The 13,204-nt window shown below is 43.3% G+C and overlaps 1 protein-coding gene across 13 annotated transcripts in view; it reads right to left on the reverse strand.

The window, feature by feature from the left end:
* Positions 1-659: 659 nt before the first annotated feature.
* Positions 660-13,204, reverse strand: part of kmt2d (lysine (K)-specific methyltransferase 2D) — a 93,890-nt gene continuing 81,345 nt past the window's right edge. For 9 of the 13 annotated variants that reach the window (XM_042344232.1, XM_042344230.1, XM_042344229.1 and 6 more), the window contains 12 exons: positions 12,475-12,653; positions 11,793-11,935; positions 10,950-11,091; positions 10,230-10,366; positions 8,667-9,762; positions 8,004-8,140; positions 7,341-7,471; positions 6,583-6,751; positions 5,783-5,899; positions 5,305-5,378; positions 4,193-4,301; positions 660-3,405 (listed from right to left, as the gene is read on the reverse strand). In XM_042344232.1, the coding sequence (XP_042200166.1) occupies positions 3,313-3,405; positions 4,193-4,301; positions 5,305-5,378; positions 5,783-5,899; positions 6,583-6,751; positions 7,341-7,471; positions 8,004-8,140; positions 8,667-9,762; positions 10,230-10,366; positions 10,950-11,091; positions 11,793-11,935; positions 12,475-12,653 (2,527 nt within the window). In that variant the 3' untranslated portion in view covers positions 660-3,312. The remainder of the gene's footprint in view (positions 3,406-4,192; positions 4,302-5,304; positions 5,379-5,782; positions 5,900-6,582; positions 6,752-7,340; positions 7,472-8,003; positions 8,141-8,666; positions 9,763-10,229; positions 10,367-10,949; positions 11,092-11,792; positions 11,936-12,474; positions 12,654-13,204) is intronic. The other 4 variants (XM_042344233.1, XM_042344231.1, XM_042344225.1 and 1 more) reach the window with 1 other exon arrangement.

The following is a 13,204-nucleotide window of genomic DNA, read 5'->3' on the forward strand; positions in this document are numbered from 1 at the left end:
GACGAATGTCCACCCAAGATGACTCCGTGGTGACGTTGCATTTGTAGAGCATCCAGGGAATGGCGGAGGTTGGGGGGCGATGGGGTGGGTGGGGGGGCAATGGGCGGGGGGGGGGGGCAGTGAAATAAGGGGTCTCCTATGAGCTGAGCTAACTCCAGATGTTGTGCATCTGTAGGAGGAATGGAGTTAATCCTCTGAGGCAGTCTCGGTCGCTGAGGACCAAATTATTTTGAAGTTCAGATGTCCGGCTTTCAGGGAATTAATGTTATTGACATTTTTAAAAAAAAAAAAGAAAATCTCTTCTCAGCGTCTTTAAACGTCCAGGTTAGTAACTGGGTCACCACACGAGAAAAGACAAATTGCAAGGTGTGGTAACAAAATAGGAATCAGCACTTTATTACACATTTATTGATTTCTATTCTTAAGAGCGATTCAAGTGCCTTCTTCATTGTGGCATTTTTAACGTATACCAAATCGAACGGTTATCTAACAGGCGACACGACAAAAAGCAATAAAGATATGACACCAATTATTCAAGACCACAGTCTCTCCTTCGTAGTATGATGTTCTTAAACACGGCCTTTATAAACAATGGTATAATCTTTTCCTCCGCACTTCCCACTCTAACCTGAGAGAAATAAATAATAGTCCAAGTGCGCTTTTTTTTTATTTCAAACAGTTTTAATGCAGTAAATTCACCTCTGTAGGAACAGATGTCCCTATTTATCATACAGTAATGCAAAGATGCTACATTTGTATTTAAAAAAAGGTTTGTACAATCTAACCAACATGATCATAACGGTCTCTACATGTACCAAGGATGTACAGAATAAGCTTATTCCTGCAGGAGATTTAATACATGAAGCAGCAAGAAACATCTTGCTTCTTCAACATAAATTATATACAATTCAACTTATGTCCAGTACAAAAAAAACATGCCACATACAATAAAAAAGGATAATTTTAATTCATTACCAGTGACATTTGCTGTACAGAATGCACACAACACAAACAAAAAAAAAAAAAACTCATTCTGGAAGTTTACTTTGCCATTAAAAAATACTCAAATCTCTGCTTTTTTTTTTGTCCCAATTGGAAGGATAAAACGCACCACAAAATACCTATCTCAGTGTAAACAATATGAACAAGGCTTTACTGCAAACAGGACATCTTTGTTTGTTAACTGAGAATGTTCCAACACGATACATTACGTGACTAAACCTCCCCAATAGTCGTGCTCAGGGAACTGGGAATCCCACAATGCATAAGGGGACATCGGCGGACATCTTCAGTTAAAATGAAATAAAAAGCCCCCTTTTTTTTATTTAAATTATAATCTTCCATTAAAAAGTACCCCAACTCCTGTCAGCTGAAGAGACGGGGTGAAATCAGCTCTTATTATAAAAACAGTCAAACACCGTTTTTAAGATTAGCTTAGATTTATCTAACATGATCTACCTTACCTAGAGCCTTCTCGTTGCATGCTAATGCCTTCCCTGCTTCAATCCAACCAGCAGCTATTTTATATCACCAATACCAACCGTTCATTTGTACGGATGAGAATCTGATCCAGTGGTTTCTGCTTTGGAGATCTCTACAAGTTTCGTATTTACATTTGTACAGTCGCAGCAGGGAGAAGATGCAGTGGGGGCAGCAGCTTTCACAAAATCGCGCCAATAAAAAAAAAATCTCCCCCACCCCAGACTTACCCTACTGTTCCGAATAAAATTCACACTTTTATATATATTACAGAAACAAAACTACAGTAAAATGACTCGTGGAATCAAGTAGGTGAGAAATCCTTCAGTGCAAGTCTCCTCTGCGAGAGATTCCAGAGAGTCTGTTTGTGCGTTGAACTGAATGCCCTAGTCATTTGCCTGAAAATACAGACTCGTCAGGATCAAGGTGGCCTTAGTCTTGAAGCGCCACCCAACCTTTCACTATGCTGTACACTATTGACCAGTAATTTGGGATTGAGAATTGATCTTATAGCCAGCCCTGCCTTCCTCCCAGCCAGGTAATCCTGAATGACTGGTGTGCCAATTGCTTCTGTCCTTGAAACACAAGTGATGGAAAATGTCACACCAATCATGCAAAAATCAGGCAGACGGATGGAATGGAAAACCATTCAACTGGTCCAAGTGAGTTCTTCGCTAACGCAGATTGTCTTTATATTCAAAAAGGTATCTTTTGTTAAGATTTAACTTTTTTTTTAAGCAAAAAATGTGCAAAAAGGTGAACGTTTCTCATGGTGTCCAATGTGAATGGGCACTTTGCTCAGTCTCAACCAAGCTAATTCATTGCCTTTTTTTAATATATTCTTCCAGGTTTTGTTTACAATGAAGTGAACTGCCCTGGAAATAAACCACAATCTACTGATCCAAATGAACACGCAACATAGACCTACTCGCTCCTCGAAAAGCCCAGTGTCATCTCTATCGGCCAAAGTGACTGTAAGACCTTGCAAACAAGATAATCCCACACTGATCCTCCAGCACAAACTTAGGGCGAATTGTATGGGAAATCCAAACTTATAATGCAGTCATGCTTTTCACATCCAGGGGCACCAACTCTTTAAAACTCTAGTGTTTTATTTCAAGAGAGTTTCCCCACTATATCTCTGTCTTCTATTCATAAGCAAACTCCCAAAAAAGAACAAATCTGCATTTTCTTAAGTATACCCGCATAATCATACCCGCATTATCAGAGGAAGCAACCCCCCTCCCCACCCCACCCTGGTTCCCTTTGACCTTCAGATCCACCAACCTCTGTCTAAAGTCAAGAGACTTTTTCCAGCACAGTCAAGAACTCTGGCATCCCAAATCTCACCTTCCCCCCACCCCTCCCTTTGGCTGGACTTTTTTTACGTTTGGAGTGAAGAAATAATAAAAACCTGCTCTTAAGGTTAAGTCCTATCCGAAAAGGTCTGCCTAACTGAGATATTCTCTCAAAAGGGATCGCAGACCGAGTCAAAAATCACATTACGTTCAGGCTTGCCCAGAAGCACGTTGCCTGTGTATTGTAGTAGGTCTGAATGCCTGTTCAGTCACTCACATTATTCACTAAACATTGTTAAAGCTTCTGCACGTTTGAGATCTGTAAGGTGTCTACGCTAACTCTCAACTACAGATATTCTTCTCAACATGAAATGTGGTCAATATTTTCCACACTGGGCTTCTTTGTGAAAGTAGTGAAACTTTTCCCATCTTTGTGGTCATTCAACTGACAGACATTGTGCTGATATCTCTGACCACAGCAGACGGACGCTAAGTCCAGAATCCTGAAGTAGCAGAAGTCGTCGTTCTGACCAGTTTAGTTCATCCACTTCCTGCAGTTGAGGGCTCCACAGTGACATGGAATCTTGTGCTGATCATCTTCAAAATCAAACTTATAGTCATAAGTCAGCTGGAAAAACAAAAGGCAAGATAAGAATCCGAATATCTTCCACAAAAGGTCAATATTAACACAAAGTATTTGAAACAGCTAATTTTCAACCTCAGAAACTCAAATTATTCACTGCGGTTTCACACTGAGCAAAGCAAAATCACAGCTAAAGCCCTGGGGGAAAATGTTCAGCTTTTTTGATTATTGATTGATACAGACAAATGGACACGAGTAACATCTTTATCATCTGTCAATATCTATCAATGATAATTAATAATAATCCTTGTATTTAATGTAGTGCCTTATTATGTCATTGAGACATCTCAAAGCACTTCACAAAATTGTAAAGTGTGTATTTTGCTGGCAAAAAGCATCAGCCAATTCCACACAGCAGTGCCCCACAAACAGTCAGGGATTGAGTGACCACGATTACTTGAGGGTTTATTATCCACGGAAAGCAATCCGCCAATCGACTGACAATGATGCCTCATAAATCACTTGTCTGGCACACTTGACAAACATCTCAGGAGAAAATAATGTAATGCACTAAAGACTAGTCCAAAGGGTAAACTGATCAATGAACAAATGCTATTCACACATTGAATGCTCTTCCGACAAATGGTATCTAAAAGGATGAAGTGATGCTGCCCCTTTGATTTTTATCTATAGATCGCTATGTTAACCAACCAGTGCCCATGGGATAAGAAATTAATTACTTGCGTTTGGATTATTTCTGCCTGCTAAACCTGTACAGCACTGCATATTTCTGAAGCATCTCTATTTTCCTTAAGGCTGTTTTCATACTCACTTCCTCTCCTTTTGGAATTCGCCTGCTTGAGATGATGATTATTTTGTCCTCCTTGTCAAAGGTCACAACCTCAGCCACACAGTTGGGGGCACAGGAATGATTGATGTACCTGCGCAAGAATAAATGCGTGAAGCTTCAAATAAACAGCAGCAGGTTGATAACAATGCCACAAAAATGCAAGCGGAGTAGGGGAAGAAGCCATAAAACGCAGTCTAATGTGGGGATCATGAGGATTTCATGGTACAACAAAATGGAAAGGAAGGTACCTTCAAAACTTTGAACCCTGTGAAGGTCCAAAGTAAATGCAGGTATAAGTTTGGACAATACTTCAATGGAACCACACCTCATTCTTAAAAAGCATAAGAATTTGCAGCGGTCTGTTCCGATATTTATGCTCCCACGAGTCTTCGCCAGAACACGCAAATATATGCATAAGCAGTTACTTAAAACGCATTACTGTTGTTCAAATCATGTGGCGACTTAGCAAAATGAGTGGGGAGTCTGAGGGAGTTGTTTAGAGTTATGAAGGGGCTCCACAAAATAAGCAGAGTGTAACTTTTCCTCCCAGATGAGCCCATCAGTAGCAAGAGATCATCTTAAAATTAGACAAATTTTGTCTCGAGATGGGGAAAGATTTCTTCTTGCAGGTGAATGCATTCCCAGCAACTCAGATAAGAAATCAGTCGAGGGATCTGACAGAAAGAGACAGAGATCAATTGATAACTTAATAATAATCCTTGCATTTGACATTCATGCAAGAGGGACGTCTCAAAGCGCTTCTCAGGATTTACTGAAAAGTGCAATGAATTGTATAGGTAAGCAAAATCTGGAGATTCATCAGAAAGGCTGCATTAGGGGTCATTTGTGGTCTGCAGGCCATGGAATAGTCTGTAGTTGCAGATTGCCGACACTGCACGCAAGGATGCAGTTAGGTGACCAGCGGGAGAGAAAAAGGTTGTGTCCTTAAAGGAGGATTCAAATACAAGGACGGAATCTTTTCTGAAGGGTCTGCATTTTATAAGGAAAACCTTCATCACAGCCATAAAAACCCATTCAATGCGATCTTTGCACCTTATCCACACGGTCTCACCACCACCAGGAATGTCACCTACCTGGCCGGGCCTCCAGTTAATGTAGCGTCAATCACATGTTCATTATTAATCCGAAACATGTAAACACCTCGATTCTGAAGGAAATAAAATCAGAAATCAAACTTCTTATTCACGGTTTCCTGTGTAAGCACCGTCACAGTAATCAGATAGGACGGAACAAATACAACAACTTGAATTTGCACAGCGCCCTTTACATGGGGCAGCGTCCCAGAGCTCTTCACAGTATTTGAGTCTGACCCCCGAGCCAGGGGGAGTAGGGAGGGGGAAGGTGACCGTAAGCACGATCAAAAAGGAAGGTCTTCAGTCGGGATGTGTAAGTGGGGAGGGAGTGTTCCAGAGTTTTGGGGCATAGAGGCTGAAGGCACGGCCACCCATGGCGGAGCAGGTGAAAAGAATCCCACATTTAGTTGAAGACGTAGATGCATTGGTGACATACAATAAGTTTGATTCTGCACATCATTAAACCATCAATCCATACCTGAGTCTCGTATAGTTTCTCCCTGCGATTTGCAACCTCATTGCGAATGATTGTCCCAATATACTCAATCACCATTGTGTGCTTCTCAAGGTCTTTGGCTGCATACAGACCCAGGCCCTACAGAGGAAAAAAAAGAAATGCATTTAAATATTTTCTCGGTAACGCCATGAAATTGCTAATCAGAGGCCTCTTCTTGGGACTGCTCGTTATTTAACCTCACATTACTGTTGCTGTAAAGCAGAGTTGGAATATTCCATTCCTATCAGCAGGATAGGATTGTGGTGGTTGAATTCCACTGAAACTTTTATTGCTGTGTTTGGAGGAGGCTTCACATTTATGAAGGGTGGGTGCTGCCAAAAAGCAATGCAAACATGCAGGACTCGCTCACTGTGAAGAATCCTCAATGTCTGTACTGAATAGTAGAACCAGAGGACACGGCCTGCGATTGAAAGGCAAGTAAATTCAGAACAAATCTGCGGAAACACTACATCAGGCGAGCGAGTAGCAAACTTATGGAACAGGCTCCCTAGGGAGACAGACAGACGGTGGAAGCAGAAAATGTCATTTGTTTCAAGAACAGATCAGATGGGATTTCTGCTAGAAAATAATATCTCAGTATACATTTTGGGACACAACATGTTAAGCAACTGCCAGGAGAACATCCCAAGGTGCTGGACTGTCATCTAGTTCACCAAGGATGGTGGAAGGTGAACTAGATGGACCTTGGTCTTCTTTGGTCTAGCAAATTCTTATGTTCTTATGTCTGCAATTGTCGGTTGGATGGCTGGTTTCTGACTCACCTGGATTCGAGATCGTGCCAGGTAAACATTGTTCTTCCACTCAGTTTTCAGCCGCCGATACTGTGAGGATTTGGAATGGACAAACTGCTTGCTGTAGGGGGTGTTGATCTCTCCAGTTACCGTACTCTGAAACGCTTTCGAAGTGCTCGTGCTGTTCAAAGTGTGTGGGCTGTAGCCGTGTGGAAGTTTAACGAAAAAAAACACAGCAACATTTTCTAATTTCAAATTCATTAATATTCCAATTAAGCATTTGCAGATTTTTTAAGAAAAGGTTTCTCCGTCACTAAAAATCATCATCTGGTCTAACAATAATATTCAAGGTACCATCGACTTATCCTGCTTTAAAATGCAAGGATTATTTATAATCAGAGAGGACTATAAAAAGAAATCTAGGCTACAGAAAGAACAAAATTATATTTGTATAGCAGTTCACACAATAAGTTGCATTTGGCTATTTTTCTACAAGAAAATTCCCGTGTTGCAGAGAAGCAAAGCGGGAACGGAATTGGTCTGAAACAAAATGCCTGAGATTGAAATACTGTATTGGATATGAAATACATTACAGAAAAAACATTACAGGATTCAAATTTGAATTTAAATCGAATTTCTCCCCCCACCCACCCCAACCCCCAAACCCAATGAGAAGCTTCACCTGATTACAATCAGCCTGGCCTAAAACCTATCCTGAGCATTTTGTTTGGCAAGCTATTCCCGTACTGATTTAAGAGGCAATCCAGGTAGAATTTCTTTTTTCCTACCGTTTGTAGTGAGTCATTATTTTCGGTTCAGATCGGGCACAGCCAGTTGGATTCACAGCCAGTGGGAGCTCCATAAGTGGGTGACGACCGTATCGGAATATGTAATTCTGACAGCTCTCTACACCTGGCAGCTAGAGGGAAAAGACAAGAGGTCACAAAATAACGGGAGGCAGGACTGGTGCCAGGCAGCCTTATATAAAATAGAAACCCCATGCACGTTTCACAAGGACGTTTTGTGATTGCTCCTCTTCATACGATTTCTTGCTAACTTCCTGAGAGAGCAACTGATCTGACCGCAGAATCATTCAGGTTTTCCCACGCCCGTGCAGCAAAATATGTCCTTCCCAAAATCAAAAAGGTCTCCCAGCTTAAAGAGATTAAAACGTAAGAATTTTCCCACTAAAAAGGCAAGTTTCATCCTTGCTTCAAATAGTCACTAGTATCGCCTACATAACTTCATAGCTAACTTAAAGTTCTGTGCAATCCAGCTTTCCTGCTCACGGATGATTTCCTACAGAACAAGTCCTTTCAATCTCCACAGTTTCACTGGATGAAAATGTCATCTTTACAATGGAGCAAAGTGACTGCAACAAAATGCCAGCCCTGATGTACAGTTACAGGCTGGACAAGCCATGCTACATTTCCCAAGAATTCCTTCCTTACCGACTCTGCAATCCTGAGGACAGCGTGGATTGTCAGTCCAAACATATCCTCTCCCTTTATATAATCCGGAAAGAGTCGCAACATCTCGGCTTCTTTCCGCAGTTGCACAACCGGCTCGAGAATTCTACTCCAAACACCTGAGGAAAAGATGGGGGAAAATCCAATTCAAAAATTAGAGATGCCTGCTGAAAAAACATTAGAAAAATTGCCATTTTATTACGTCTCCCCCCCTCAGCTGCGAGCCCCACCTTACCTGCCCCAAAATTGGCGGGTGGACCTTCAGCCTCTCTGTCCCCACCCTCTGATACTCCACCCACAGCCCCTTTGCCTCGGTCCCTCCCTTGCCTCCTTCAAGATCATCCTATTCAACCGTGCCTTCAGTCAACCTCTTACCCCTCCTCATGCCCCCATATCTATACAGGATGGTCCACTCAACTTATTCCATTGCTGTGCAGGGCTGAATTTTACAGCACAGAAGGAGGCCATGTTGGCTCTTTGAAAAAGCTGTCCAAATGAATCCCACTCGCCCGCTCCCTCCCCATAGTCCTGCAAAGCTGTCCTCCCCAAATACCTATGCCTCTTTTTATGAAGCCAAGGTTCTCAGATACTTTTAGTTTTTTACACCGCTTTGTCAGCTTGTTCCTGCTACCTTCGCAGACTTACCTTGTGGAGTCCAATCGGTTACAATGACATCCTCATGGCCGTGTTCAATGACCTGGATGCCAAACTCTGGTTTCCCATTGATGTCATTGATGGTGCAGTGGTAACAGCAGCGCTTGTTCGTGTATCGCATGCTCCAATAAATACGAGTTGCTTCGTAACCAATTGGATAGAGGGCTGCCACACTGTGGAACTCCTGCATCTGATGGGGGAGTAACTGGCCGATGGTGTGGAAGATCAGCCCACCGACCCTGAACATGTGACTGCGTTTGCCCCGCTGCACGATGCTGGCAATCTGCTTCACCTCGTCCCTCTGGATGTAAACGCGTCGGTAAACAGCGAAGCATTTAATTTCCTGCTCGTTCGTTCCTTTCAATTTGTGCTGACTGCACAGCATGGTCTTGTCCTTAAAAAACATACACCGGGCACGGATGGCGCATGAGAAATGGTAGGTGTTGGGGCAACGGATTCGATGGCAGCCTGTCGTGGCTCCGGTCTTCTGACAGAAAGCACACTTGGTGGTGAGTCCTCGGTGGAAAGCAATCTCCACGTTGATCAGGGCACCCGCCTGAGTCTCGTACACCTCAGAGGACCACAGGGCGCAGTTCAGGTGGACCCACAAATCCAGGTCAAGGTTCAAGAGTCGCCCAGGTCCGTCTGTGACTCCGTCAGCATCGTCATGACAAAAGCAACACTTCCGAGTGTCTCGGGGCATGGGGTCTGGTTTCAGCGCTGTTCCCAGTTTCTGGAGGAGAGCCTCGATTTCGTGTTGAGCGATGTGTTTGAATTTGCCTTTCTGAAACGTGACTTTAAATTCTAAACGTTTCCAACGGATTCCCCGCCACCTCTTCACCCGCGGCTGAGGCTCCTCGGCTTCTTTTTCGTCCAGAGGCAACGGATGTTTTACCTTCGGTGACTCCATGGGCAGGTCGGGTTTGCACAGTTCTGCCGGGGTTGAAGGGGAGGATACGCTCGGAGATGAAGGGGGAGAGCTCTCGGGCTGCATAATGGGTAGCTGGTGGACGACTAGGACGGACATGTTGTTGCTGTAATGATGTGCAACTCTTTCTTCTTTAGTTGGACAACCTGTAGGAGTTTCCTGCGAAAAAAAATGAAGTATATTTTTATACGAAGCTAATTGAATTCTTTCCCCCGTGACCTGACCAATGTAAACTCATTTGCCTATTCTGTTTGTGGGACGTTGCTGGGCTAGATTGGCTACCGCGTTTTACCCTACATTTCATCTCGTGCCTTATCACGTCTTCGAGACCTCTCAAAGCGCTTCACAGAATATACTGTAAAGTGAATTGATTGTATATTTTGTGGGCGAAACACCACAGCCAATTGCACACAGCAGCGTCCCCCACAAACAGTCGTGGATTGAGTGACCAATTTATTGTTACTTTTTTGAAGGAATTATTACCGCCGGAAAAGCGATCCACCAATCGACTAACAGCCATGTTCCTACTCGCTGCTACGTAAACATGTATGATATGATATGGCTCTGTAGCACATGCATATTCAAGTACATCGTGTACATTTGCTATTAACTGAGAGAGTACACACCAGGGTAGCAGTGGACATTTCCTCCACAGGTTTCTTCAGGCTCGAACCTGGCAACGTGACATCGTACTGTTTAAACCAGTTGTGCTTTTCTTGCATTAGTTTCCCTAAATCCATTGGTTCCTCTTTGGAGCCCACCACTGGGAAAACAAGAAATAAAAACTGAACGCCGCAAAAAATTACCAGAGTAGCCCAAACAGTAACAGAAAGTGTTAGATCCCCTCTCGTAGGTAGGTATGCTCATCAAACAGTTTTACATGGTTCAACCTCCAAACATGTATGAATCAGCAATCAACCAAAAAAGGGAATCCACAGGGACATTGTATATTTATATCCGTGCGCTCACTCACACATATATACAACAACCAAAATTACATTTGTAAAGCGCCTTTCACGTCGGGAGGACGTCCCAAGGCGCTGAACAGTCGGGGATCAGGACCCGAGCGTGGGGGGACAGGGTTGGGATGAGGGAGGGCAGAGAGCGGCTGAATGTAGGATGGATGCAACCAACATACGTAATGACCCGTAATGCATACCCAACCTTTTTTTTTAGTTGCATAAATAATTTGAAACGCCTTATCTGCCGCTATGATTTGAAAAGGTGAATGGTGATATTTGTATCTGAGGTTACTTCAAATCAGAGCACTATATTTGTTGGCAATGCAATCTAGTTGATTTATTATCACAAACCGATTATACAGGACGTCTGAAATGACTCCCTACCTTGACTGGGCATTTCCAATGTGGATTTTTTCCCAACAGGCAGCAGACAGCATGGAGCGTCTTGGACTGCAGTAACTTCATAAGAACAAGGAATCTTCATCTGGAGCAACTGTGCAAAAGCCGTCATCATACTGTTTATATCCTGTAAGAAGCCCAACATAAATGATTGTGAAATAATAACATTGAGTATCACTTTAAAACAAAATTCCAATCTTTCTCCTTCTGATTCCTTTGTACCAAACTTTCGTTCTCCTGCAAAACTATTTTTGCGAAGAATCCCAACTGTCATTAGTGCGGCAACAACAACTTGCATTTTACACAGTGCCCCCTCATGCAGGGTAGCGGCCCAGAGCACTTGACAGTGGCAGAGCATGACGCTGAGCCAGGGGGATAGGGGAGGGGGAGGTGACCGTAGGCAAGGTCGAAGAGGAAGGTCTTTAGGGCAACCTGAAGATGGGGAAGGAGGGAGCATGGTGGAAGAATAGAGGAAGTGTCCCAAAGTTTCAGAACATAGTGGCTGAAAGTTACTGAAAGTTCCGTGGTGAAACGGAGGATACGAGGGACAAGCAGGAGGCCGGAGATAGTTGAGCGGAGGCAGTGGGTAATGGGTTGGGGGGTAAGCAGGTCGGAGAGGTAGGGAGATGCCAGGACATGAAGGGATTTGAAGACAAGTGTGAGGATCTTGAAATCAATCCGTTCGCTGATAGGGAGCCAGTGGGGCCTGGCTAGGACATTATCTTATGCTTCTCCACTAGTTTTTACTCCTTGATCTGCATGTATAAATGGCAGTAATCCATCCAAAACACTTGGGACGGATGCCTGGAATTATATGTATAGATTTACCTTGGCAGCGGTTGCAGAGAGCGTGAGTGTGACCGCAACTTGGTTTCCTTTCACACTCTCCCACGGGCCAGAGTAAGACGCACCCTTCTCAGTCATCTGTACAAATGGGTCTGGATTTATAAATGGCTTTGCATCAGGAAATACTGCAAAAAATACAACAACCAAAAAAGGACAAACGAGTCATTCATTTGAAGCGAAGTGCACAATCTTGCTTGTCGACCACTGTGTAAACCACATAGGCTCAATTGTCCAGTGAGGGGTTTATTCGTGTCAATGTGACGCATTTCATGAAGCTGTCTTCAGAGTCTTTGAAAACCAACTGCAGGAAGATGACCAAATGGAAGACATTTTGATATCGATGATTTCCAGAGTCTAATTTGCAGGTTCCGTGTAGATCCCTGAAGTATTATCAAGTTCACCCAGATTCGCTCTTGCCCCTTCCCTCCATACTCGATGTCAACTTTCATGAAACCGGATCGAACATTTGACTTCAACTTCAACAACAACTTGCATTTATATAACACGCTTTTGACTGTCATTTGAACGGAAAATGTATTGCGAGTACTTTGTTTCGCAACAACTGTGATACGCACAAACTGGGAGTCAATCTGCTTTCATAGACATCACCGATTCCCCCACCCAAACACCCACCCTTCAAATGACCTCAATTTCTCCTACCAACCTGGGATGCGTGCTCCTGGAATAATGGGAATGACTGGAGACAGCTCACGATCTATTGGCTCTTCCTTGATTTCCGTGAGCAAGGGAAACCTGGAGGTTTCCTGACCGAGCACACTCTCCGGTGAGGATGCCGGTACAAAGCTGTCCGGAGTGTCTCGGTCTTCATCCATCTCTGTTCTACTGTTGAGTAAGGAAAATCAGCTTCTTTAGGAGACTTAAAACTACACTCGCAGCTTGGGTTACATACAAGCAGTGAACACAAATCTATGGAAGTAATACGCCAGTAATACCTTCCAGGTAAGAAAACAGCCCAGAAATTATAAACAAAAGCTTTTGTTGGTGGTAACATCACATCATTAAATCACATTGCGTCCCTTTTTACTGACTTATTATTTCCAATTATTATTTCCTATCTCAAAAGATCATCTATCTGGTTCGCACTGCAGTAGGAAATTAATTCAGTCAATCAAGGGGCTATGCTGGGTATTCTTGTTAAACAGAAGCAATAAAGAAAGGCATCAAGTTTCAAGAGATCACTATCAGGAGTCTAAAGTGCTCCAACAGACTGCAATGTGGAGTTGGGAGACAGGCATTTCTATGGAATTCCACGTACAATGGTTTCCCAATCTCAACTCTCCCTCCGCGTGCCACTAACATACATCACTGTGAAAGTCAGTCAAGGTCAGTACTGGCAGAGGCTCTGAATAGCTTAGCATATTACGCAGCAGTGA

Source organism: Callorhinchus milii, unplaced genomic scaffold (assembly GCF_018977255.1).
Source record: "Callorhinchus milii isolate IMCB2004 unplaced genomic scaffold, IMCB_Cmil_1.0 Scaffold27, whole genome shotgun sequence".
In the NCBI taxonomy this organism is placed as follows: domain Eukaryota; kingdom Metazoa; phylum Chordata; class Chondrichthyes; order Chimaeriformes; family Callorhinchidae; genus Callorhinchus; species Callorhinchus milii.